This window comes from Acipenser ruthenus, chromosome 14, assembly GCF_902713425.1.
Source record: "Acipenser ruthenus chromosome 14, fAciRut3.2 maternal haplotype, whole genome shotgun sequence".
NCBI lineage: Eukaryota > Metazoa > Chordata > Actinopteri > Acipenseriformes > Acipenseridae > Acipenser > Acipenser ruthenus.
In genome coordinates this window covers 25,454,167-25,478,901 of record NC_081202.1, presented here as the reverse complement: position 1 = coordinate 25,478,901, position 24,735 = coordinate 25,454,167, and the positions used below count along the sequence as shown (strand labels likewise).

General features: G+C 37.7%; 2 protein-coding genes across 2 annotated transcripts; one reads left to right on the top strand and one right to left on the bottom strand.

Annotated features, from left to right (window-relative positions):
* Positions 1-2,176: 2,176 nt before the first annotated feature.
* LOC131697438 (uncharacterized) lies at positions 2,177-15,713 on the top strand. Its single transcript, XM_058986220.1, has 3 exons — positions 2,177-2,268; positions 9,301-9,370; positions 14,430-15,713. The coding sequence occupies exons 1-3, from the start codon at positions 2,180-2,182 to the stop codon at positions 14,658-14,660; spliced, it is 390 nt and encodes a 129-aa protein (XP_058842203.1). The 5' UTR covers positions 2,177-2,179; the 3' UTR covers positions 14,661-15,713.
* Positions 15,714-22,568: 6,855 nt separating this feature from the next.
* On the bottom strand, positions 22,569-24,388 carry ascl1a (achaete-scute family bHLH transcription factor 1a). Its single transcript, XM_034032158.3, has 2 exons — positions 23,620-24,388; positions 22,569-23,424 (listed from the first exon to the last, which is right to left on the bottom strand). Exon 1 carries the CDS (start codon positions 24,227-24,229, stop codon positions 23,633-23,635), a length of 597 nt encoding a protein of 198 aa, XP_033888049.1. The 5' UTR covers positions 24,230-24,388; the 3' UTR covers positions 22,569-23,424; positions 23,620-23,632.
* Positions 24,389-24,735: the final 347 nt, after the last annotated feature.

Genomic DNA, 24,735 nt, shown 5'->3' with positions numbered 1-24,735 from the left:
TTTAGGAAAATATAAGACCCACAAAGTGATTGTGATACATAGGTAAGAAATACTGGGATTATTTTGTTAACTCTATGTCCTTAATGAGTAAGTAGCGTGGTTCCGAAAAATATAGTGTTACACGTCCCCAGGTGTTGCTACAACTGATTAAACAACATGCCTGTCATTTTTCTTTTCATTGTTAACATCCTGAAAACGTTTTACACTTATAACTTTAAAGTCTGTTTCAAAGCTCTTTTCAAAATGCCCGCTCTAGTGCACTGATATTGTAAGGTTTATTGCCCACATTCTCAAACAGGTAACACAGCAATAATGATTCATGATGCGTGCGGAACAGAAAAGCCAGAGCACTTGTTGTTATGTTGTTTTCTTCTCCTGCAGTAATTTAGAGCAGGGTTTCCAAATCCTAGTCTTGGGGACTCATTGTGTCTTTTGGTTTTCATTCCAACTGAGTTCTCAATTACTTAATTAAACCCTAAATTGAACTAATAATGTGCTTAATTATACCTTTTTAATTGTTCTTAGTTCCTTAAGAGTTGCCGATTTCAAGTTACTTGAACTATCCAACTATCCAACTGTTTTAAAGTAAATAAATAACTTCTGCCATTTAGAAATGAGCTTTGAAACAGACTTTAAAAAGCTGTCAGGATGTTAAAAATGAAAAGAAAAGTTATAGGTACATTATTTAAACAGTTGTAGCAACACATGGGGACCTATAATGCTATGTTTTTTGGAACCCCGCTACTAAAATAAAAGAATCTGTATTACAAAAAGCCATTTGAACAAACACAACAGCAGGTTTTGAAAGTTCCCTCTCCTTTTATGTCAGCAAACGTGCTGTGCAAGTACATCTCGTGAGATTCTTTTATTTTGTGAATGTTATATGGTTTTAGCGTGCATTAAACAAATGAAAACAGGCCCAGTCTACACTACTTACAATAGCAGGTGTGCTCTGCAGGCGTTGTTGCTACCTATAGTCATTGGGGTCTGCTGGTTGGATGTGTCTTTGTTCGATGCTAGTTATTGTTTTGGCTCACTTTTTATTTGGTTTGCTGTGCTAATAAAGACTGATAGTTCTTCAGTGGGAGCTCACAGCATTTATTTAAAAAGAGACATATATCCAACACATTAGTCATCAGTCCTGCTTCATGGCTGAAAAGCAAATACAGTAGATGCCGCTTATTAACAACCAGCAAAAAGTTGTCATAAACCGAAAGTTGCCAATAAGCGAAAAACCCTGTTTTCAAGTGTATTTATAAGGAACATTGATATATACTGTAGTTGTACAAATATGGCACTGAAATACATGTGTTTTAAATGTTAGTGTTAAAAAATTAACATGAGAAACACTAAATACCCAAACATAACTGTACTTCACGCGTGTGTAAAAAAAGGGAGTAGGCTTAAATAGTACAGTACTACACAACGATGTACTACAATTGTCCTTACAATGAGTAAAGCCAACATAAAACATGTGTTGTACTTACAATCAATTTTAAAGAACAAAATTTTAAAATAAATTGTCCAACGTTGTCTGCTTTTTACAATGTACCATCTCAATTTTGCGTGCAGCTTCATAGCCAGTTTCAAAGCTACGATTCTGCCTTAGTCCGCCAGAAATACGCAGTTGCGAAGTGTGTTATAAAAGCTGCAGGAAGTATGTGCATAAATTATGCAAGTGCGTAATAAAGTTGTCAATAAACTGTGTGCAGTTGCTAATATCAGAATTCCATTAAAATTGAAGTCTATGGGGTGGGATTGGTTCCTGGGAAAATGTTGTTAATAACCGAAAGTTGTCTTTATCAGGGTTGCTAATAACCAGCATCTACTATACATTTAAAAAGCTCTGATGTTGAATACTTGTATATGAAGCTGTTTTTAATTTTTTTTTTTTTTTAACAAATATGGAAGTATTACATCTATCTGTCAGTTAAGTCAATTAAGTCTGTGAGTGCAGGCTTTCTCTATTGATGTTTAATAATAATTCATAATTATTTAGTTTTTTCTTAAATTGTGTATTACCCCTTATCCTACTCAAGCCCATAGTCACAATTCCACAGATAATCTTTGTCAACAACATTGACAACATGTTGTTCGTTTATTTAACTGTTCTCTATGTGTTCTCTTTTTGCTGGCTGCTCCCCCTCTCTGTCAATCTGTCTGTGGTTAGATTTTGGAGATGGTCGACTATCACATAACAGATGGCCTGACAGACCTCCGTCTCTTTGCGGTGATGGCCAGCTTGTCACAGAAAATAGCCACACTCGAGTAAGTACTGAGAGGCTCATGAATTTTAACTCCACAGCCACAATAGGGTCCAGAGAGAGTTTGAATGCCCCCATAAATAAGGGACATGGATGAATCCAAAGGGTTGCAATATCCCTCCTCCTGCAGCCGCAGGAATAAATGCACAGGTTGTTCGCACTGGAAAGGCCTGACCCCACGCCCATTAATCCATGCTGGAGGTGAAGGTCTAAACTGTGAACCAACACATTTCTATAAGCATGACAGCAGACTGGCCATGAAGCCGTACATGCTGCACATTGAGTGGATTTCTACCACTTAATTATTTTCCATATGGTACTGGTTTAAATCTCAACCCCTTACCAACCACAAAACACAAATCCAGATTCGATACCCATTTATTTTAATCAAGACCCCTATCTTGTGCATTTTTAATTGCCAAAGTCATACTGGAATTTGTGAAATTTCCATACTGGTGTAAATATGAATAAGTCGCTACAGTATGTCCATTGCACATTTGCTTATAGATGACTATTTTGTAATGCACAATCTTCAGTGAATCATAGTATGCTTAATCTCTTAGCACCTCAAAGTGCTAAACTGTAATAAGACTACAACAAGAAACAAGCTCAAAGTTCTATAGTCTTGATGCATAATTACCAAATCCCCTACTACCCTGAGCCAAACTAGGGACAGCATGAAGGCCAGCATTCATTGACCTCAAGAAGAGCCAACAACAATAAAAGTAAAATGCATGCTACTGCAGGATAATGACATTTATTTATTAGGATCTAGAAAAAGAACGGCACAACTTGACATTTTCTGTAATGAAAATGAATGTGACGGCTAGCCTGAACAGCTCAGCAATTAATTAGATAATTGATAAAAAATAGTTTAAAAAACATATAAAAGAAGAAGCTGAAACCGACAAGGGTGCATTGTTATCTCTGGCAAAGTAGGTCTTTCACAGCATATCTAGAGGTTAGACTCCCAGATATCACATATGAGAATCACCTGAGGGCACTTCAGAGGAATGAATGATGGGCATCACATTGTACCGAGGCTGCTGTGTGAACAATGGAATGGCCACAGGGGAAGGATCTGTTTGCATTGGCCCAGAGAGAGTCTCTGTGCTGAGACCCAGTCCATCTGCCCCTCTTTGGCCATATGTTTCCTGAAGATATTTCATCTGAAGCAATTTCACTTTTTACACATCTGCATGCTCTTCAGTTTCCTTCAATATGTATAGTGGACACATTCCTTCAGTGCAGATCATGTCACATTACATGACAAGCAACACCTTCAGGAACAATTTGGAAATAGTTACCATGATGTTTCAAGATTCTCTGTTTTTGTCATGCTTTTATTCTGCTACGTTACAGTACTTAGATTTTACCATGGCATACCACCACAAAAATGAATATGAGTAATGTCTGATATGGGGCTCCTGAGTGGCGCGTCCGGTAAAGGCACTCCTCGTGGAGTGCAGGATGCGCCCTATAGCCTGGAGGTCGCGGGTTCGAGTCCAGGCTATTTCTCTGCTGACTGTGGACGGGAGTTTCCAGGGGGCAGCACACAATTGCCTGAGCGTCGCCTGGGTGGAGAGGGCTTAGGTCGGCCAGGGTGTTCTCGACTCACTGCGTACCAGCAACCCCTGTAGACTGTCCAAGTGCCTGTGGGCCTGCCTGTAAGCTGCCCAGTGCTGCGTGGTCCTCCGACGCTGTAGCTCTGAGGTGGCTGCATGGTGGGCCTGCAGAGTGCTTTCCAAATTGGGGAGAAAACAAGAAAAAATAATTAGCGATTCCAAATGAAAAAAAAAATCTATATAAGATATATATATATACTGTATATATAATATCTGATAAAGACACCAGACATTCCCTATGAGGGGGGGGGGGGGCACTTACTAAGGCAAGTAACTGAGCCAATGGTAGACCCACTTGCCCTTGTCAGATCCAATCAGTGATGCTTGAAGGAGCCCAGAGAGATCCCATTGGCCATTCTAAGTCTGTTAAAACATTTGACATGATTCTACTACAATTTTAACACACTTTACCATGCTTTACTATACTTTAGCATGAAGACATGGTAAATATGTGGTTTACAAACGACTTCCTAATTGTTTTACTACTGTTTACTATGGTTTTACCACAGGATACCACAATAAACACTTGGGCTAGGATCATGAACCAACTGATTCTCATTCCATCCAGTTGAGACACAACACATTTTTCTGGTGACCTACTGTTTTAGAGAATAAAGCTTTAATTAATCAATCAATCAATCTTTATTTTATATAGCGCTTTTCATAGTGGATCACCATCACAAAGCACTTTACAAGATGCAGTAACAACAAGAAAATCCATAATACTTTAAATACAGAGAAATACATGCTATACAGTAAAAAAAAAAAGCATGTTACATTAATATAGTATAATGCTACTCCATTAAATTGAAGATGAAATGAAATGCCTTTAACTTGCATTCTGCGTTTATTCATTTGTTCTTGAAACTGCATATCTCTGAAGGCAGGTAGCATTACACAGGCAGAGTTCCGAGGTTGTGTTTGAAGCATTGTTTATTCACTTTTGTTTGCTGTATAGTTTTTCAGCACTAGACATGCACAGGTTAGCTATGTTTTATTGGGTTGTTGCCCAGGATACGGAGCAAATGTTTGAAGAGTACCACCCTCCTGCTGGCTTTAAATAAGAAAGCTATGTAGTGGAGGGCATAGCTCTTTCCGCTTTGCCAGTCAATTGACTGAAGAGCCACGACTCATGAAATGTAAAAGGTTAAAATAATAAATACTTTAATAATGACAACAATTGTAATAATACAACCCTTTAAATTCAAGTGAATCACATTACAGTGATGTAATTTAATCTAGTGTTATGGACTTGATTATTGAAGTATTCCAGGCCACAAAAAGGGGGGAGTGGGGGCTAAGCATTGTGTATATATTGGGTTTGGGGGGGTCAACCCACAGTAAATAAGTGTGGTCTTTGGGGTGGTTTGGGGTGTTCTAATTTAGAGAGAATTCAGCAGCAGGCAGCTAAAAGTATGTTTGCTTTATAAAGTACACTGGGTTCATTTTTTGAAGTAGTAGTATGCATGCTGTTGACTTCTTGAATACGGTATTTATACAGTGCATTATGGATGAAGATAAAAGATGTTCAGATAGTTTTTATTGCATTATTTTTGTAATAAATAAAAAATATCACAAGGTAATCATTTTTTGGCCCTAAAATTCTAAAGTAATATATATGTTGTTCTTCATGTCAATTAATATACTTTATGTGTACTTCTGGGAATATGGCATCAAAATGGGTTGTGTGTGTATGAGTTAGCATGTGCAATCATTCTAAATGTGTTTAAGTCTATTGTTTGAAGAATTAGCACACCAATATTTAAGCAAATTAAAGCACAGTCAAACGCTAATACAGTAATTGATGTCAGTCATGATGTAGTGAAGTGAAAATGGTCATAGTTCACAAACGTGGGTGAATAACATATTAATATGTGTGAATACATGTATACACTTTGTCAATTAAAGATTCTGAGCTTCTTAGGCTGCTGTGTGAAGTTTAAAGGAACAAACCCTGTTGATCACCTGAGGAATAGCAAACTCTTGTCCATTCAGTGTTGTTATATATATATATATATATATATATATATATATATATATATATATATATATATATATATATATATATATATACACTACCGGTCAAAAGTTTTAGAACACCTCCATTTTTCCAGTTTTTATTGAAATTTACGCAGTTTAATGTCTCAATGTACTCTAAAATTAAAGCATAGAACAAATAAACAATTGGAGATAAAAAAGAAATCATGGAATCGTTTTGTTTAACAAAATGTAATCTAAATTTTTGACTCATCAAAGTAGCCACCTTTTGCAGATATAACAGCCGAACACACTCGTGGCATTCTTTCTATAATGGAAATCAAATATTGTTCGGAAAGTTCTTCCCAACACTGTTGCAGAAGTTCCCACAAATGTGTTGCACTTGTAGGTTGCTTTGCTTTCAACCTTCTGTCCAGTTCATCCCAAACCAGCTCGATGGGGTTTAAGTCTGGAGACTGTGCTGGCCATTCCATGATTTGAAGCCTACCGTCTTGTTCTTTTCTTCTAAGGTAGTTCTGACATAGCCTTTGACATAGACATGTTTTGGGTCATTAGCTTGCTGTAGGATGAACCCCTGACCAACTAGGCGTATACCAGAGGGTATTGCATGGCGCTGCAAAATGCTGTGGTAGCAGTTTTGGTTCAGGGTGCCACTCACTCTGTGCAAGTCGCCGACTCTGGATCCAGCAAAAGAGCCCCAGACCATCACGCTTCCTCCTCCGTGTTTGACAGTTGGTGTCACACACCGAGGAACCATCCTTTTGCCTACTCGACGGCGTACAAAATCCCTGCGTGATGAACCGAAGATTTCAAATTTTGATTCATCGGTCCATAAGACCTTCTTCCAGTCTTCAGTAGTCCACTGGCGGTGCTTCATGGCCCAGGCAAGCCTCTTTTTCTTATTTTGCCATCTTAGCAATGGCTTTCTTACTGCCACTCGACCTGTCAAACCTGCAGCTCGAAGTCTTCTCTTCACAGTTGAAACTGAGACTTGCTTACTTCGACCAGTGTTAAGCTGTGCTTGAAGCTGTTGTCCTGTGAGCCACCTATCATGCAAGCTGTTGACTCTCAGAAACTTGTCTTCTGATTATGTTGTGGCTTTGGATCTGCCAGACCTCTTCCTGTCAGAGTTTCCTCCAGTTTCCAAGTGCCTTTTGATGGTGTAGGAAACTGTACTCACTGACACCTTGGCTTTCTTTGCAATTTCTCTAAAGGAAAGACCTACACTTTTAAGGGTTATAATGGTCTGTCTGTCTTCCTTTGTTAATTGCCTTTTTCTCGCCATTATGACAGCAATATACTACTTCCTGCAGTACAATACTGTCCAAATAATGCTTAAGAGGGTGTAGTAACACAGTCTGTTCCAACACTGCTTTTATACAGACAGAGGGTTTGTAAGTAATCAACAAAAGTTGGGACACCTGTAGGAATTGTTAGCATCAACTTTCAAGGCTTAATTTACTTCCATTGCTGCAGAACAGCTATAAGTTGTTAACCCATTACTTGTTCCCTGAAAAAGGCCTTTTTGTATAACTCTGAAATGTACATTATTTTTCAGTTTTTGGTAACCTAAACTTTTTTTTTAACCTCTGACAGTTTACCGCTTACCTTTGTACCATTTCAGGTTATTCACTGGACTTGAACTGCTTAAATTTCAATAAAAACTGGAAAAATGGGGGTGTTCTAAAACTTTTGACCGTTAGTGTATATATATATATATATATATATATATATATATATATATATATATATATATATATATAGATGGGAACATGAGCCATATCAGTGTGACACTTTTTCAAATGTTGGTTTTATTCAGAATATTTGATTTAGTGTCTGGAGTTAAATACTTTGGAAATTGTGAAGAGATAAAAGCCTCTTCATATTTTCTGATTTAACTGAGTCTACGTGTGTGTGTGTCTGAGTTTTTGAGTTTTACATGAGCTTTTTCAAAGGGGACTGCCAGTAAGCTATTAGTATAGCGTGCCAAATTGATGCTGGTTTGTCCATTCCGATAATGACTGGGGTGCTAAGGCTTGAGGAAGACAACAAAAGAACTGGGTTAGGCGCAAGGCCTGACCTAGGTGCAGCAATTATATTGGGTGTTATCTTGTCATTAGAGCTTGTTTGGGGTCTTTTACTGCAAACCAAGTGCAATTAATGATCATTAGCTGTGCTGTCTCCCCTCGTTCTTGTCAAAGTCCCTGCCAGGGTTCTTTTTTGGGCTGGCAGACCAATGAGATTCCAGGAGCCACTCATGCGTGCCATAGTCCTAGTGGCACAAAGCCTGTAGCATCCTTGTTTAATAGGGCATTCCGAACTCGTTAGCAGGGAGATGCAGAGGGCCTGACCACTGTTGTGCCACAAGTTACAAGTAATAGTCTGTCTAAACAGAGGCGTTTCTGTTTCTGTTTAATTATTGTGAAATGCTTTCAGTGTCAGTGACTGGTCATGTTGTGCACGGGCTCGCTCGTCTGCCTGACAGTTTTATCCGTTACTCTACAGAGCCAGGCCTGTGTCCTCCCTAATTGTTTCAGCCACAATGCAGTGTAAGCAGTCACAAAGGATTCAGAACAGTTCATCATCAGCTCATAAACTTGACAGATTTACCCGCCAAAATTTTGGGGAAAAACAAAGTCATTTTTATTGTAAACCCATTATTGGTAAAGCTGCATGAGCTGTTTCAGGCTAGCGCTATGGCAGGAGACACGCCAACAGAATAGAAGCAAAAGGTGCCCATTTTCAAATGTGTCTTTCTATAGTCAGGTAGCAAGTTAAATGACCACACTGTCCGAAGAGCATTTCATAATCGTGCCAGCTTACAGTGCAGTGTGGCAGCTGCTGATCATACAGCACTCAATACACCCCCATGACTGAATATGTAAACATGGGCGCAGTCTGTTCTGATTTGAGTAACATTACTCCTACAGCAAACTGAAAGGACATCAATGAAAAAGGCAGCATACAGAGAAAATGGGAATCTACAGATGTTGATATTGTCTTCTGTTGTTTTGCTGTTCTTTAAAGTGCAATGGAAAATGTAAGTCAAACAATACAAAAAATTCCACAGGACAGTCACATGTCTTTTTCATTGATGTTATTTCAGTTTGCTGTAGGAGTAATGTTACTCAGATCTGAACAGACTGCGCCCATGTTTACATATTCAGTCAAAGTCCTGCCTTAAAACATGGCTTCTGTTCCTCTACCAGAGTACAACAATGCCTGCTTTTTACAAAGCCATTTATTATTATTATTATTATTATTATTATTATTATTATTATTATTATTATTATTAGTAGTAGTAGTAGTAGTAGTAGTATTGATGTTGGTGTAAGTGACATTTTCATACACAAATATTGTGTGTTTGTATATATATATATTCTCTTATCTCCTGTTCCATGTTGTGTTCACAGTGATTTCATGCGGTCCCTGATTGGCAGGATGGACTTTAAATCACTGGAGCTAAAGCTGTACAGAGCCAGGGTAAGGAGTAGACAGATACATGGGAATGTAAGATACTGGGGTGTATTCAGATTATCTAAAACTCCCAGGCACTTCGTATACATTAACAGACATAACTATAAAGCACTCAGTGGTGGTATGTTTAGTAATATTATACTGTATGACAGACATTGAAGACTCTGAGAAAGGGGAAATTTGTCATAAAAGGATCTTATACAGTAGTTATACACTAAATGTGCACTGTTGGATGTTTGATTTGGAACACGAAGGTCAAGCTTCAGATGTCATTGTGTTTTTTTTATCTGTTGTATTACTCCAACACTGAAGTTTAATATATTTTTTAAAATATCAGAATTCACCTGGTTTAGTCTGAGTCTATAGAATCCTAGTTCACAATATGAGTACTTCTTTATTCCAAAGAAATCACATAATATGGTGATCTTTCAACTCTGCTAGCCCCATGTGCTTCGTTCTGATACTATAAGATAGCTAGTGCCAGCAGAGTTTTAAGGTAACTCCAAGCCACTCAGAATGATTGTAAACATCACAAGTGAAAGGTGTCAAAAATATATAGAATAAAGCAAACGAAAGACCAATCTTGTATATGCTTTTTTCAATACAGGATATAGAAAATATTTAATTTGTTATTTTAGGGTTACATTTCTGAATTGTTACTTCAAGCCCTGTTCACGATCCTTATTATTATTATTATTTATTTCTTAGCAGAAATAAATAATAATAATAATAAGGATCGTGAACAGGGCTTGAAGTGACAATTCAGAAATGTAACCCTAAAATAACAAATTAGGGTTACATTTCTGAATTGTTACTTCAGGATCCTTAAGGATAGATAAAACATTTTTTTAAGGAATATTTTTTTAAAGCCCATTTCGATTCATTAAACTGTGTTTGCAGTTCGTGAAACTGCTTTAGAAAAGGTTTATTTGCTCATTTTTCAAAGCACCTGAGAATGTTTATAAACACTGTTAAAAAAAACCCCCAAAAAACACATTACTTACAACAGCTTTTAAAGTTTTGTGAATAGGGCCCTTACTGCTAAAAGAGCTAAACAAGATTTCAAAGGCACTTTTTTAAACAATTGTATTCAATAAAGATGTTTATTGTAAGAAGTTAGCATTTATCCCAATTTCAAAAGTTTGAAAACTGCTTATTATGTTTTTTCTAGTCTAGTCCTTCAATGTAGTGTTTAAATCTGGCAATACATGCAGCCTTCTGTTTCCTCTGATTAAGGAAGTGCTTGTCCTTGTATCTACTTTATTATATATTTAAGTAAGGAGGGGTGGTAGACTTCAAACGCTGCAGTAAACCTGAGACTAGACTAAGAGGCGAGGCTTCTCAATTAACAGGTTCATCCGTGTTTTTTAGAACAGGTGCGTCAGCCCGCCTTATTCTCATCTATAATCATTCACAATTTAATATGTATTGAGGCAGCTGATTTTTAAAGGGTTCTGATTCCATTCTTAGTACCACATAAATCTACTATAAGCACTTAAATCTCACCCCTTTCTGTCCCTCATTACCATTAATTAATAGTTATCATTTCAGGGATTTGTGAAACTAGATGCTGGCTAAAGGAGCCTAACACTGCACAAGAATGTTCAGGCTGACAAAAGCAAAGAACAGACCCCTTCACTAAAGTTACGCCACTGACATGAAATATTGTAAAAGCTGACGGCAATGCTGAAATGGAACCAGTGGCGTCACAAAATGTGTATATTCTAAAAAGTCAATAATTTTTAGATATGTAAAAGGTGGCTTGCTGTGGTTTTTGAAATCCATTCTAGTATGAGCCCTATTGGCAAATTGCCAAAGCTTTAACTAAAAATGTATAACAAAAATATTGTTAATAGAACCATTTCCAGGTACTGTAATTCTCAAAGTTGCATAATAGATTTTCTGCATCACTGTTGATTTCTGGCTCTCTTTGGGTTGATATTTGATACTGATTGGACACACCATTGTAGCAGATGAAAAGAGTTTAACCAGCACCGCGCAAGTCATTAAAGTTGTAAAGATTGTGTCTCTAGATAATCTGAGCACACAAGTTGCAAGCCATGGATAATTACTTTAACAAGAATCACCACAAGAAACTGTGTTTGCCCTGCTGACTCATTTAACTAACTGTTATACATCTACAAGGAATAATAAAGAGTTAAGACTGCAATTTTACAGCTATGAATGGCAAGTTATCTGCCCTTGGGTTGGAAATGTTTGTTTAAATGTTCATTGATGCCCTTAACCTACATCTTTATAATCCAACTGGCAACTCATGCAATTTTGGAAATAAGCAACATGCAGGTGTTGAATAAAATGAGAAATCCTGCTATAACATTGTCAATATATTCATCACCTCTGAGATTTCTTTTTTTTTTTTAAATGGGTGTGCTATTTTCCTATTCTATTGTGTGATTCAATCAGACTTTCAGAGGCTTTGTATATGCATTTTAAATTAAGGGCTCATTGAATGTTGACAGAAGTTTATGGATATTTTCCAAAAACAATAGTGTCATCCAAGGCCCATTCTCCTATATCTAGAAGTTTGACTGAATTGCTCAATAGAAAAGGGAAATAACACAAGTCACGAAACAGCTCTGTATTGGAATCCCTAAAATTAAGCACAAAAAAAAAATGGTTGCAATTGAGAGCTGATTTTCAGACTGTGTTCAAATTGAAAGGGTCTGACAGACAGTGGTCTTAATGGTGAGCTGGTGTTTTATACAGAACTGGTCACAAAAGAGTCTACTGTAATTCACATACCTGCTGCCTATATATGTGAGCATCTAATGTATTCAAGCAGTGGTTTATGGCGATGCTGGAATTATGTCGAACGCAATCCCTTTCAGTCAATTGAGGGGTGAGGGGGTGCGGGTATTTCCAAAGTATAAGCCCCCAGTAGCATATAACATGTTTCATACACAGTGTGTAGTAATTTTACTCTTGATGTACTATGGGGGTTTGATTCACATAGTCTTTTATAATTATCCAGCTGAACTAGCGAGGATTGTTGTCTGGGTGCTAGTGCCAGAGGATTACCCAGAGTTATTAAACAGGATGCATTAGCTGTGTAAACAGGTGCACGCATAAAGGCCAGCAAATAGAAGACTGAAACCTGAGGTCTTCCAGTTTCAGTCTTGCCATAAAATGAATGCTTTTCTTAAATGAATGGATGTAGTTAGACTACTATTGACCTGCAGTCAAATTATAGGAAAGAGTCATGCTTTTCATGTTCTTTATTTCTCTGCTTTTTCTTTCATTTGCCAGCAAGGTTATCCCATTTCAGAGCTTATTCATGCAAGGTCACTTTCTTGCTTTAAATCTATTGCTTAAATTGCTGTCATTAAAAGGATAAAAGTAGTTGTGAAGGTTCAATGGGAATCTCAATTATATGGTATTTATAGATATACACAGGAGCTGCTGTAACTAAATGAACAACTTGTAATGCAGACTGTTTTGCTTTTGAAATCCATTTTTTTAACCAAAAAGTAAAGCAACACCCTGAAGTCTTTTAATGCAGTGAGTTGCTTCTTTTTTATGGATAGTGGATATGTTAAATGCAGTATTTATGTGAAGATTTTAAAAAATGTTGCACTGCCTGACAAAACCCATGTCCATTGTATGCAACACATAGATGTCTGGAATCCTCTGAGCTACTGGAAAAATGTACAGCTCTGCCGAATGCAGCCTATTCAGAGTGAAGCTGAGTTTCAATAGAAAGGCATTGCAGCTGTGGAGTGATCTTTGGTTAGTCCATGCTTTTGGCAGACGACTTACAGAACCAAAGGCTCATTATCATTTTTTGTGGTCTTCTGCAAGCCACTGGTTATTATCGAGCATGTTTGTTGGCCCCACTCAAATTAATGCCATCACAGCTTTATCTGCTCAGCACTACCATTATGAAGTCATTTCCTAATGACTTTTTCAAATTGATATGGTCAATTTTGTCAGCTGTAACCAGGCTGGTAGTCAGCCTTATGAATCATACAGTCACATGTTGCTGTGAATGCCCTGTTGTGAGGTTATCTTGAAGTTATCTTATCATTCCCTGGAGTTCTCTTTTTGCTACAGTGAAATTAGGCCTAGTTGATTCTCAGGACTCCTAGAGACGCTGTAACATTGTCACAAAGACGGCCGGAGTGGGTGGTGTCAGACCAGAGCCAGGAAATAAACAACGGAGACTTGAGGTTTTGGTGAAGCTGAGCGCGTGATCGCGCTCAGCATTTAATAATTAACAAAACAGAAAATAAAAGGTTTTAAACACAAAAACAGGACACGGCACTTCACGCCCAAAATAAATAGACAAACAAAACGGACTACACAGACAAACGGTGCACGGAGACAAACAAACACGGTGAGTAAAATAAATGGTTATTTTAGTTTAATTTCCTTTCCTACTTAAACTTTCCTCCTTCTCCTCACCCGTTCTCCACTCTCGAACACCCAACCACCAGTGAGTGAAAACATGCAGCTTTTATGCAGTTGTACCGAGACTCGATTGCTAGTCAATCAGTCAATTGGAATCTCGGTACAACTGCACGTGAATTAATTAAAGTGCAATTCCCCGTGCTCACATATTATTACTTTTTACTTGCACGTGATGTGATGTGCCATCCCCGTGCCTAATACAAATATACAATTTACACACACGTGAAACACAGACCCGCTTATATCCCGTGTACCAATGCCTATACACCAACATTTACACACAACACGTAACATATAACATACACAGGGGGGGCACTTTGCCACAAACATATACACATCTTTTATAGGCATCATCTGATATAGCTGATGCCTAAGGAAGAGAAAAACTACAAACACAAAAAAAATATAATAGGAAGGCTCAATGAAAATGTGGACCGCTTTACTATGTAAGTCTGTTTTTGTGTCCCTCTGTCTGTTACACTGCCTTACATTTTCACCAATCTTTAAAAGTTTTTAACTTGTAGATTGATGTAGTCTGAAAGTTCCACTGCTCTATGTGCCGGGGATGTTGGTGCTTGAGATGTGCTCATGTTCCGAACAACCTTGTCTGTTATGACTGTTTGTTTTTTCTCTGCAGCAATTGTTCCTGTGCAACATTGATTCCCAGTCGAACAGCATCTCAGTAGACCAACTGGTTTTGGAGTTGAAGGCTGGTGGGATCAGTGAAGAGCATGAGGAAGCGGTGTGTCGAGAACTGAAACACATCCAATCCCTCGACCTCCTTGACTTCCTCACGTACTTACCCCTGTTTGTCCTCATTCACAACTCTGTTATCTCCAACCCACTGGATGACTCCAGGACACTATGATACACTGCTATGCTGCAGACCCCGAACTTGATCAAAATCATAACTAATACTGAAGGTGGATGTAAACCGAATTTCCCATTTGGGAGTCTGAGATTCTTTTTATTTTTTTTTATTAAAAATGATGTATACAAACCAGGAGAGACATAATGTTTGTATTCATTTTGAAACAATATATTTTATACAATTAATCTTATAATTATAATATGGCTTTGTGTATTATGTCACCATTGATTTTAAATTGAGTACCGACATTGTACTGCTGATGTAATTCAATGTATACCGCTGCTCTTGTAGTCATACTTACCTTTGATATAATTTATCCTCTGTAACAGGGAGCTCTATTGATATTACACATCTCTCTGAAAGGTAGAACACTGTTAGATGCTGCCCAGTCTGGTTTATAAAAGTAAAGGGGTACACATTGAGATAGAAGTATGAATTGACTGGGATTTAATGCATGACCACTTCATGGCAACTTAGTGCCTCCTTTATCTTCATTTATGTTTTCTGGTTCATCTAGATATTCATGCACACACCTCTTAGGGTTTGTTGATAACCCTGAAGTCCTTTAAATTAAATTTAAAAAAAAAACGGAGCCTTTTCTTGGGTTTCCCAGGCGTATTGTAAGTGCACAGCACATTTATATCAGAAAATAAACTTAACAGATGTGTGCAGTGTGCTGTCTATGGTACTGAAAGCTCTAGGCAGTGTTTTTGGACAACCTTGTCTCAGAACAGCTACTGTACTTTGCAAGTGAATCTTTTGATCCTTTTGAGACTGATTGTCTCTCCAATCTGGCTGTTTTAAACCCTCCCATATGAATTCAAAATGTCTGTACCAACTCCTTTACCAGCATAAAAAGATTACTATCTCCAAACTGGCTGTTATTTAATGGTATCTTAAAACAGTTTTAACAAATAATATTCAAATAGTTGAAACAAGAATTAATTGAAACAAGAACATTTAAATTAAAGTGTTGTAGTCTTCAAAGACATGTTCCTTCTTTTCGCACTTTAACGGATATCTCAGGAATTTGTCTTTCTTTATTTCTACTTAACCAGATTGTTTTGTTGTTGCTGTGGTTTTCCTTCCTTGTATTGCCTTTTAAAATAAATATTCTATATCTACATATTCTATATTCTATGTCTACATTTCTGACTGCCGGTTTGCACTTCATTCTGCATCTCATAAAAAGCCAAGCTCCTCATTTACAACCCCCAGCATCACTAATTGGTTATTTGGATCCTTTTGCTGATCTCTATTAAAATTCAAGGGGCGTTCCTGCTGTCTCTTTACACTGTCCCTTGCATCTTTTCAGTCTTTTTACAAAACCCAAGCATTTTGCCTCTTAGCTTTTTTTTGGTTGGAAAAAAAGAAATGCTTCAGCCAAAGAAGCTGCCTCCGTTGTCTGAAACAACACAAATCGTAACGCCCGCCATTGAATTCTAGCATTGTACCCAGAATTTCCGGAACACAGACGATTTCTGGAGCTAAATAAGAGTGGATAGGCTTTTTTTTAAAAAACAAGAGCCTCCCCTAAGCCCACACCATTACCATGGTCAGTGTTTGCCATGGGCCCTTTAAAAGGACTATTGTTGAATGTTGCCAGGTATTCCTTAGCAACTGCAATGCCAAGCTTTGCCTCTATTTATATAAGGAACTTGCTTGTCAACAGGACACTACTTTTGCTACTGCACAAAAACAAGTTTTTGGCACAAAGGGGGCTCATTTTAGAGTAGGATATACTCAAATTCAGTAGAGGTACTGTAATGTTTTTTTTGTTTGTTTTATTGTGTGGAGCTCTGTTAGTTAGTCTTAAATAAGCACTTGTATGTTTCACTTCTTAAATTAAATCTTAGGAATATGTTTTTACTTTTTTTTTAGCGATGGGAAATAGACAACTTATGGGTCAGATTTAACTCACTTTAGTTTCTAAAGTGAAAATGACAGAATGTTAATTTAACAGCTGACATGTGCAGCCTGTTGTTTTGCTGCATGCTTTGTATACATTAACAGTGGTAGTGTGCCTTTAGAGCTGGTTCTGTAACATTGGAACCAGGGTGGGAGGTAAAAGAGTAGAGAGAGGGATCGACCCTTCCAGTCTCTAAAACCAAGAACTAAATTACCAGAATTTGAATATTTTAAGATTGCTGAAATCACAGCCCAGCAAGAGGATTGCTGTATCTGCTTCTGCACATCAGTATTTAGTTCCTCAGTTCCCAAGTAAGGTGACAGTAACCTGGCTATCCCCATGAAACTGATATATGCATGAGACTGTGAAGGGGTGTGGATTGAGGTGATGTTGTAGGTATCTGTGTTAGATGGCATGTAAAGTTGAAGATACTGTGTGTACTGTACTTGTTAGTTTACCAAAGTATGTACCAGTACCCCCAAATTAAAAGTTAGCATCTCTCGAAATGTTCACATTTAGAATAAAGCGTACACTATACCTACACTATAGAATAAAATAAAGCTTGGGGTTTCAAAAACTTTTTTTTAGCATAATTAAATGCCATCCTTAAATCTGATAGTTATTTGTTTATTTATTTTGAAGAGTAAAACCAGACTTTTTGATGTACTTATGCTGAAGGTTGATAAAGGTTATCTGTGCCTGTGGCTTTTATTAATAGCATTAGCTCCAAACTAATCAGATTCTGAATTCAGAAAACAAAGAAAGTATTTTGTCTGGATGATAGCTTAGAGGCCAAATACTGGGGGATCTTTATTTCACCAGCCCTTTTCATTTTTGGTTTAGTTATAAAAGAACCAGCACAATCTGGGCTTTGCGTTTTGCAAACTGAGCCTGCTGCCCATTGCACTTCCTAGCAAGATAAGAGCAGAATGGTGTTTGCAGAAATGCTTAGCTATCTCTTAACAATCCTGCTCATTTGTGGACCCCTTAGTAACAGCTTGGAAAATCTGCAAGAGGAATGTGAGTTTATAGTTGTGTGTTGATTGTCATTATGGCCCCCAAATTGCACTACAGCTCATTAATCATAGACCAGGATAGGCAATCATTGCAAAAAAAAAAAAAAAAAAAGATGAATTGAATAGAACACTGGAGGAATAATGCCTGGTAAATCATGTTTAACATTCAAACCTTGCCTGTAAAGATAGGAGGAATGGGGAAAAAAATAGGCTCCTTTTAAAAAAGAAAACTTCTACTTATCTTTGATTTGCATTCAGCTACCCTGAATGGTGCTTAAGCCTGTTATTTAATTTATTTGGTGCTGGGCCGAGCACAATACAGTCTCTACCCAGATACCTATACAGTCTGTGACCCCCAAAACCAGTCTTTTTAAGGGAGTTCGGCGTCATTTGTGCATTTGAACCCAACTAAATTTCAATGCTGGTCCTTCCACATCCATCTTTATTCTCTCAGAATGAAAGAGGCTGCCTATAAACCACTCAAGCGAGAAATGGTAAAAGGAGGAGTTGACTCGTAAATCAATTTCCACAGCCCACCCAAACCCACATTCAGTTTTTTCTTTCTTTTTTCTGTTCTAAAAAGCAATAAAGTATGTATAATTTTGTTTTAAGCAAATAAAGCAAAAACTGAACTGAAATCAGTAAAACAGTCTGTAACACAGTTTTTTTTTTAAATTGTAATTATTATTATTTTTTTTTTAATGCAACAATGAGCTTCATATATTATTAGAGTTTTTCTTTCTTGTTCTAGATCCACGTTCTTGGTAAGGGTTGTATAGGACTGGGTAGAGACGTAACTTGTTAGATAACGCGTTTCATCCCTTCATTTAATATTTGACATCAATCCATGCATGAGTACGATGTATGTTGAGTAAAGCGCTCTATTATTTAAACTTGTTTTCAATGTAATTGTCTTTATTTATGTATTTAGTGTTCCAGCAACATAAAAGGGAACATTTAATTAGTATTGCTGTCAAAGTAAAATCACCCCGTGTTGTGCTATATGGCAGTTTTCAATCTGCTGCAGCATAATCCTGGTGAAATAGCATCCCAGTTCAATCAAAACTGATTTTCACACCTGACCAACACGACGCCTTTCGCTGCTCCATTTAGAATCTCAAATTGAAATGAAACGCCGTTTTAATCAACTTCTCTAAGAGCAAGGGTGCGTGAGCATGGGGGAAATCGATTCCTCAAGCCGGTCACAATAGGTTCCAATCCTCTACCCTAGCAGTATAAGAAACTGTTAATTTATCAAATGTATTTCATATCAGAGCACTAAAGCCTCCAAAAAGCTACTGGGGCTCTGCTAGAATCTTATGTTACGTAGTAATAGTCTACCTGAATAAATTACAATACAATAGTTTTGCAGTATGAAGGTAAGCGTAATCTTATTTTTGGTCATTAAAAATACACTCCAATAGTCATAGGTTTGTTTAGAAGTTTATACATAGCATATATCTATTGTATTTAAATATAAGTAAACACAAATAAACCGGTGCTTTTCAGCTCAAACCGTTGAGTGTATGCAATGCACATCTAGCTGTCTGTGCTTTTTTAGAAGAAAGAAAAAAATAAGCAATTCGATATGGCAGTTTTTATTTCCCTCACGCTTGACAGGCTCGGAGAGGAACGCGTTAATGTTTTCTGACAGGCGACCCGTAATTGTTGAGGCTTTTCCTTTCTGTCTTTATGTGGAACTCTGACAATAGGCGAGCCATAACAAAGTGTTGCTGTATTGAAGCGGGGGCGCGTATGCTACGACGAGCAAAGGGGAGCAAGCATTATTCAGAAAGATTTCCAGTTTTTTTTTTTGTCTCTTAACTAACCTTTGAGTTTAATCCGACGGCAAGCTGGGCCCCTGTAAAGAACTGTCTCTTGACAATGAAGCAAAAGTGCGTAATACTACTGCAAAGATAATATACTTTTTAGCAAAAAGGAACGTGTATTGCATTCGGCTGCAAAGAGCAAGCTGACAATGTAGTTTATGAAATATAAATTGAAAAAGTTGGAATACTATGTAAGGAAACACAATACTTTATTATAGCATATAAAATGAAACGTCTTTTAGATAAGTGTGTTTAGTTACCCATTATTGAGTTAAGTATTAATAGTTGTCAGTATCTCGGTGGGCCGTTGAGGCTGCAGGTATTACAGGTGCGGTGTGTCCTTTTGAACTTTCATTTCAATCATTCTAAGAATGTATTTTTGTCATGTCCACACACTTAGCCTACTGCAGCTTTATGTCCAGTTGCATTGACATTGACAGTATAACACAAGTAGGTGATACGAGAAAACAAATAATCAATGCTATTTGCGGTTTGGTATTTTATGATTTGATTTTCAGCAGCAACCTACCAAATTTACGTCCAGCAGCTGCATTTTCTTTCATGGGCAATTCTTCAGCGCTCTGGAAAGTCGCGCGCTGCTGACAGTAGGCACATGCCACTAGCCAATCAGTGTTCTGAATTCGCTAAACCAGTATATAACCCCAATAATTCATTAAACAAGGCACGCGACCAGCAGCACTTTTATTTGATAACCTTAAATTGTAATTGTTTTAAAAGTAAATATTCTAATTTTTTTAAGTTACAAATTTTGCTATCTAATGGGCTAAAAAAGCAATTATTGTTATTTTTAAATGAATTGATAAAAAAGGAAATATTGTACTTATCTATTAGCACTTTTAGTAAACCATACATAAACTTAAAAGTAGTATTATATTCACTAAATCGACAAATCAAAACGACGAGTAAATATGGGTTGATGATAAATAATGTTTTGTTCTTTCACAGATCAAAATAGAAGCATTCTTAATTGTTGTAAAATGTTGCTCAATTTGACCTTTAGTCAAAGTAATAAAGAAGAGTTTGCTCTCCTGTACAAATATCAGAGAAAACCCATTGGCTATTACTTTGAGACTTACTGCTCTTTCCAAACGGCAAAGCGCAGTAACAGTGTGCGCTATGGTTGTACACTACATCCTGTAGTTTTAAGTCCGCAGATAATAATACAAAATATATAAATAAAATGCGCTTTAAATAATTTGGAACGCATTTGTCATCCATTGCATCATTAGGTTTTATAGTTTCCAAAATAAAATAAATAAAAATAACGATTTCATATTCAGATCTTGCCTGCTACACGTAACATATATTTATATAGTAGCCTATGCAGCGAGACGAGTGGGGGTTTCGGATTTGGACTTGGCTAATGCTGCAGCGTCAGGGTGCAGTGAATGGGCTTCCCTTTTAATAGGGAAGCTAATGCTGCAGCGTCAGGGTGCAGTGAATGGGCTTCCCTTTTAATAGGGAAGCTAATGCTGCAGCGTCAGGGTGCAGTGAATGGGCTTCCCTTTTAATACAAGAAAGGGCTTTATGTTGCTAAGCGATTAGAGCAGATGTAATGAGATTTAACCCAATCTTAGTTTGCCCTTTCTTATTACCAGTAAAATTGTGTTTTTAGTCGATTTTTGGAACTAAGTTACGCATTTTAGAAAAACAGCAACCTAACTTAACGATGTAAAAGTTAGTCGGCAGCCTATATATTCATGTATGAATGAAGGAATCTGGCACCTGTCAGTGTATGGAATTCTATATGTAATGATTTAAATGTAGTCATTTGATATTAGAAGAATATATATATATATATATATATATATATATATATATATATATATATATATATATATATATATATATATATAATATTTATTTCTTAGCAGACGCCCTTATCCAGGGCGACTTACAATTGTTACAAGATATCACATTATACATTATTTCACATTATACAGATGTCACATTATTTTACATACAATTACCCATTTATACAGTTGGGTTTTTACTGGAGCAATCTAGGTAAAGTACCTTGCTCAAGGGTACAGCAGCAGTGTCCCCCACTGGGGATTGAACCCACAACCCACCGGTCAAGTGTCCAGAGCCCTAACCACTACTCCACACTATATATATATATATCTTTATTTTTAAGATTCACAGACCCGTATTAGCACAAATGCTGGTGTATCTATAATGTTACATTTGATAAGGTAGTCCACCATTAGTGATTATCAGTCACCATTAGTGATTATCAGTCTGTGAAACCAGCCCTGGCTATAGGCCGATATGCAATGTTTTATAATTTGATTTTAAAGTATAATAAATTATACATAAAGACGCTAGAAATTATAATATTGACCCGATTATGACTGACTGTTGTTTTTATGTAGTTATTTAAAATGCTAAAATGTGGAATTTGAAAAAGAAAACACATTTAGTACTGTGGTATAAAGACAGAGAATCTGTATTTATCAATGCAAAACACTGGGTCAATATTACGTCTTATGAGCCACGCTAACCGCCGGGTTTTAAGGTTACGTTTGTTAGATTAATTTTATGATTTGGGTTTCCGCTTGACTGGGCGCACGCAAGCTGAATTTACATGCAATTGAGGGGGCAAGCAAAGCCAGACGAAATGTAAGACTATTCATGTCACGTCCATGCCAACCTGACAACAAGCACTCTGTAGGGACCCTACCGAGCCCCCTGTTCAGTTGTTGGAAAGCACTTCCATAGGTCACATTCTGCATGGCAGGGGGCAGATATTTCTAATCTCACAAATGGTACTTTATGATGAAACTGGCCTTAAGTTGAAAATTGTCTAATATTTCTAAAAAGAAATGGTACACAAAATACGTGACCTAGTGCTTTAAAATCTATTTACTCAGCGCCCCCATGTTGAACAGGCACAGGAGGGGAAATCGCTCTGATGAAACGTGTGATTTGTCTTTAGATTTGTAAATAACATAAACCTATAGTTTGTAACATGTATTATATAGTGTAATTTATTGTGAAATAGAGATGATTGAAATGAAACTGCTTACTAAATAATATTAACCACAGCCAGAATAACATATTTTCAAAATGTTTTATTATGAAACTATTATTTAGAAAAAAACAAAGTTATACTGTCAGTTTTGCAATGGTATACATATAAAAGGTAGTATAGAAACAATGGGTCGTCATTGTGATCTGTGTTTGGACAATAGCTGCATAAACGTCTGTTCATTGTGAACAACAGAATTGAATTTATATAGCGCCTTTTAAACCCAAAGCGCTTTCCATGAACAAGTTCCTATAAAATAAGACACGTTGGTGCTAAAGTACAACTGGAGAAAATCATTTACACAATTAGCCAGTTGCAAAAGCAATATAGACTACACGTCTAAATATGCAGACGGTAAGCATTACATATTAAAGTATTCAAGATATATACACATATTAAAAACAAAACAAAACAAAAAAAACATTTGTATAAAACAAGTTCTATAAATCTCTCTTTTATATACAAAAATAGCTTAATATATTCCAAACAACAAGGTTAGAATTTTGGAAGAATTTTAGAATGTAAATATTACATAAGTTTACGAAAGATGATGAAAGTACTTTGATTGGGTTTAGCATAGTTTGATAAAAAATAACATTTTAAAAAATGTGTTTGTTGGCTTTCGTTTTTCTTTGTGCCAAGCAGAGTGTAATAATGCAGTCTCTTTTAAGGACCAGTGCTGTAGAATGTAGGAATCCCCCCCCCCCCCGATCTGAAATCTGAACGTTCTTGACACGGAAGCGCATCCTCTCCACTGTAGGGTGGCACTTGGTACTTTCTGGGCACGAAGCTGGCCCTTTTAAGTCCCTTTCTTCCAGTGGAAGGATGTGAGTGCAAATGCAGTGCTTCAGTGTTCTGGGGGGGGGGGGGGGGGGGGGGGCAATGGAGCTCCTCTGTGCTTTTCTTTTTTTCCAGGCATGCTGGGGAACATCTTCGCGAGGATGTATTTATTTTCCTGCAATCACAAAAGGGGAAATCAGGTTAGATTCACCATTAGCATATAAAGCACGTGCAAGTTACATCAAACAAGTCATAGGTCTACTAAAAGATAACGGTACCGGTATCCCAAAACTTAAGTACAAATATATCCCAAATGTAATAATACAGTTTACATCTGTGCATTTAAATCCCCACTTGATTTATAACACACCTGCTATAGCATTTCAGAACCAGTTGGTGAAGTCTAATAGCTCTTGTTCTTCAGGACTCAATGGGTCGTAAGATCCTTCGTCTGAGGAATAGGAGGAGACCGGTGAACCCGCCATGGAGTTCATGTCATTGGAGTAGTTCTGAGACATGGTTGGGGAGATGACACCCGACTGAAAGGCAGCGCTGACCGCATCGTGCTCATCTAAGAGCTGCTGCAGAGCCCGAATGTACTCCACTGCAGAACGCAGGGTCTCCACCTTGCTCATCTTCTTATTTGCAGCCCCGTTCGGTACGTGTTCCCGGAGCGTGGCAAACCCATTATTCACTAGCTTCACTCGGTTTCTCTCTCTTTCGTTTCGTCTTGCCACGGTTGCTGGCTGCTGTGGCGGGAGGCTGTACCCAAACCCGGCAAAATTCAGCCTTCTCTTGCAGCGCAGCAGCTCCGGAGAGGACGACCGCTGCCTCTTGACCTGTTTGGAAGCAGACTTACTGCTGCACTGGCTGTCAGTCGGGCTGAGCTGCACGTTCTGTGCTGCAGCGGCAAAGAAACAGGCAGGCGGCATGAACTGCTGCTGGCTGGCGTTGATTTCCATCTTGGCAGTGATATCCATTGGCAGTGGCTGTTGGAAGAAATTGAAGCGAGAATCTCAAAGTCCCTTTTGGATTGTTTGAGGACTGTGCGTCTAGCTCGTGTCGTTCGCGTGTGGCTTTGTATGCACACTTTAGTTGTTTTTCTAAAGCAATCTCACAGGCTCTTGCCTTACACACTTCCCAAGCTGAAATGACTGCCGTGCTCGGGCAGTTTCGGGTTTTTCAATACACACACAGCCCCACGCGCTGGCACTGACCACGCCTCCACTCACAACTTGTATTCACCATCAGCTTCAATTGTTGTTACAATGCGTACGCCGGACGCGTGCCACTCCAACCACTGAATAAACAACACCCATCTTAATACAACTAGGATCAGCCCCAGATTTCCATCAGATAAGTGAACCTGATCGCAAATATAAGGAAGGGTGCTGCTCGTCATAGATTTAAGATTAAAGGGTTCCCCTCGTCTTAACTTAAGTAAAAGTTGCACCTTGTGGCAAACTTCTATCAACTACAGATGGAG

Bases quoted from the DNA above. Each gene is read 5' to 3' on its own strand.
- LOC131697438 (XM_058986220.1), top strand. From the start codon at position 2,180: ATGGTCGACTATCACATAACAGATGGCCTGACAGACCTCCGTCTCTTT. The intron at 2,269-9,300 runs GTAAGTACTGAG...TTGTGTTCACAG, and splicing joins CAGAAAATAGCCACACTCGA to TGATTTCATGCGGTCCCTGA. The intron at 9,371-14,429 runs GTAAGGAGTAGA...TTTTCTCTGCAG, and splicing joins TAAAGCTGTACAGAGCCAGG to CAATTGTTCCTGTGCAACAT.
- ascl1a (XM_034032158.3), bottom strand. From the start codon at position 24,229: ATGGATATCACTGCCAAGATGGAAATCAACGCCAGCCAGCAGCAGTTC.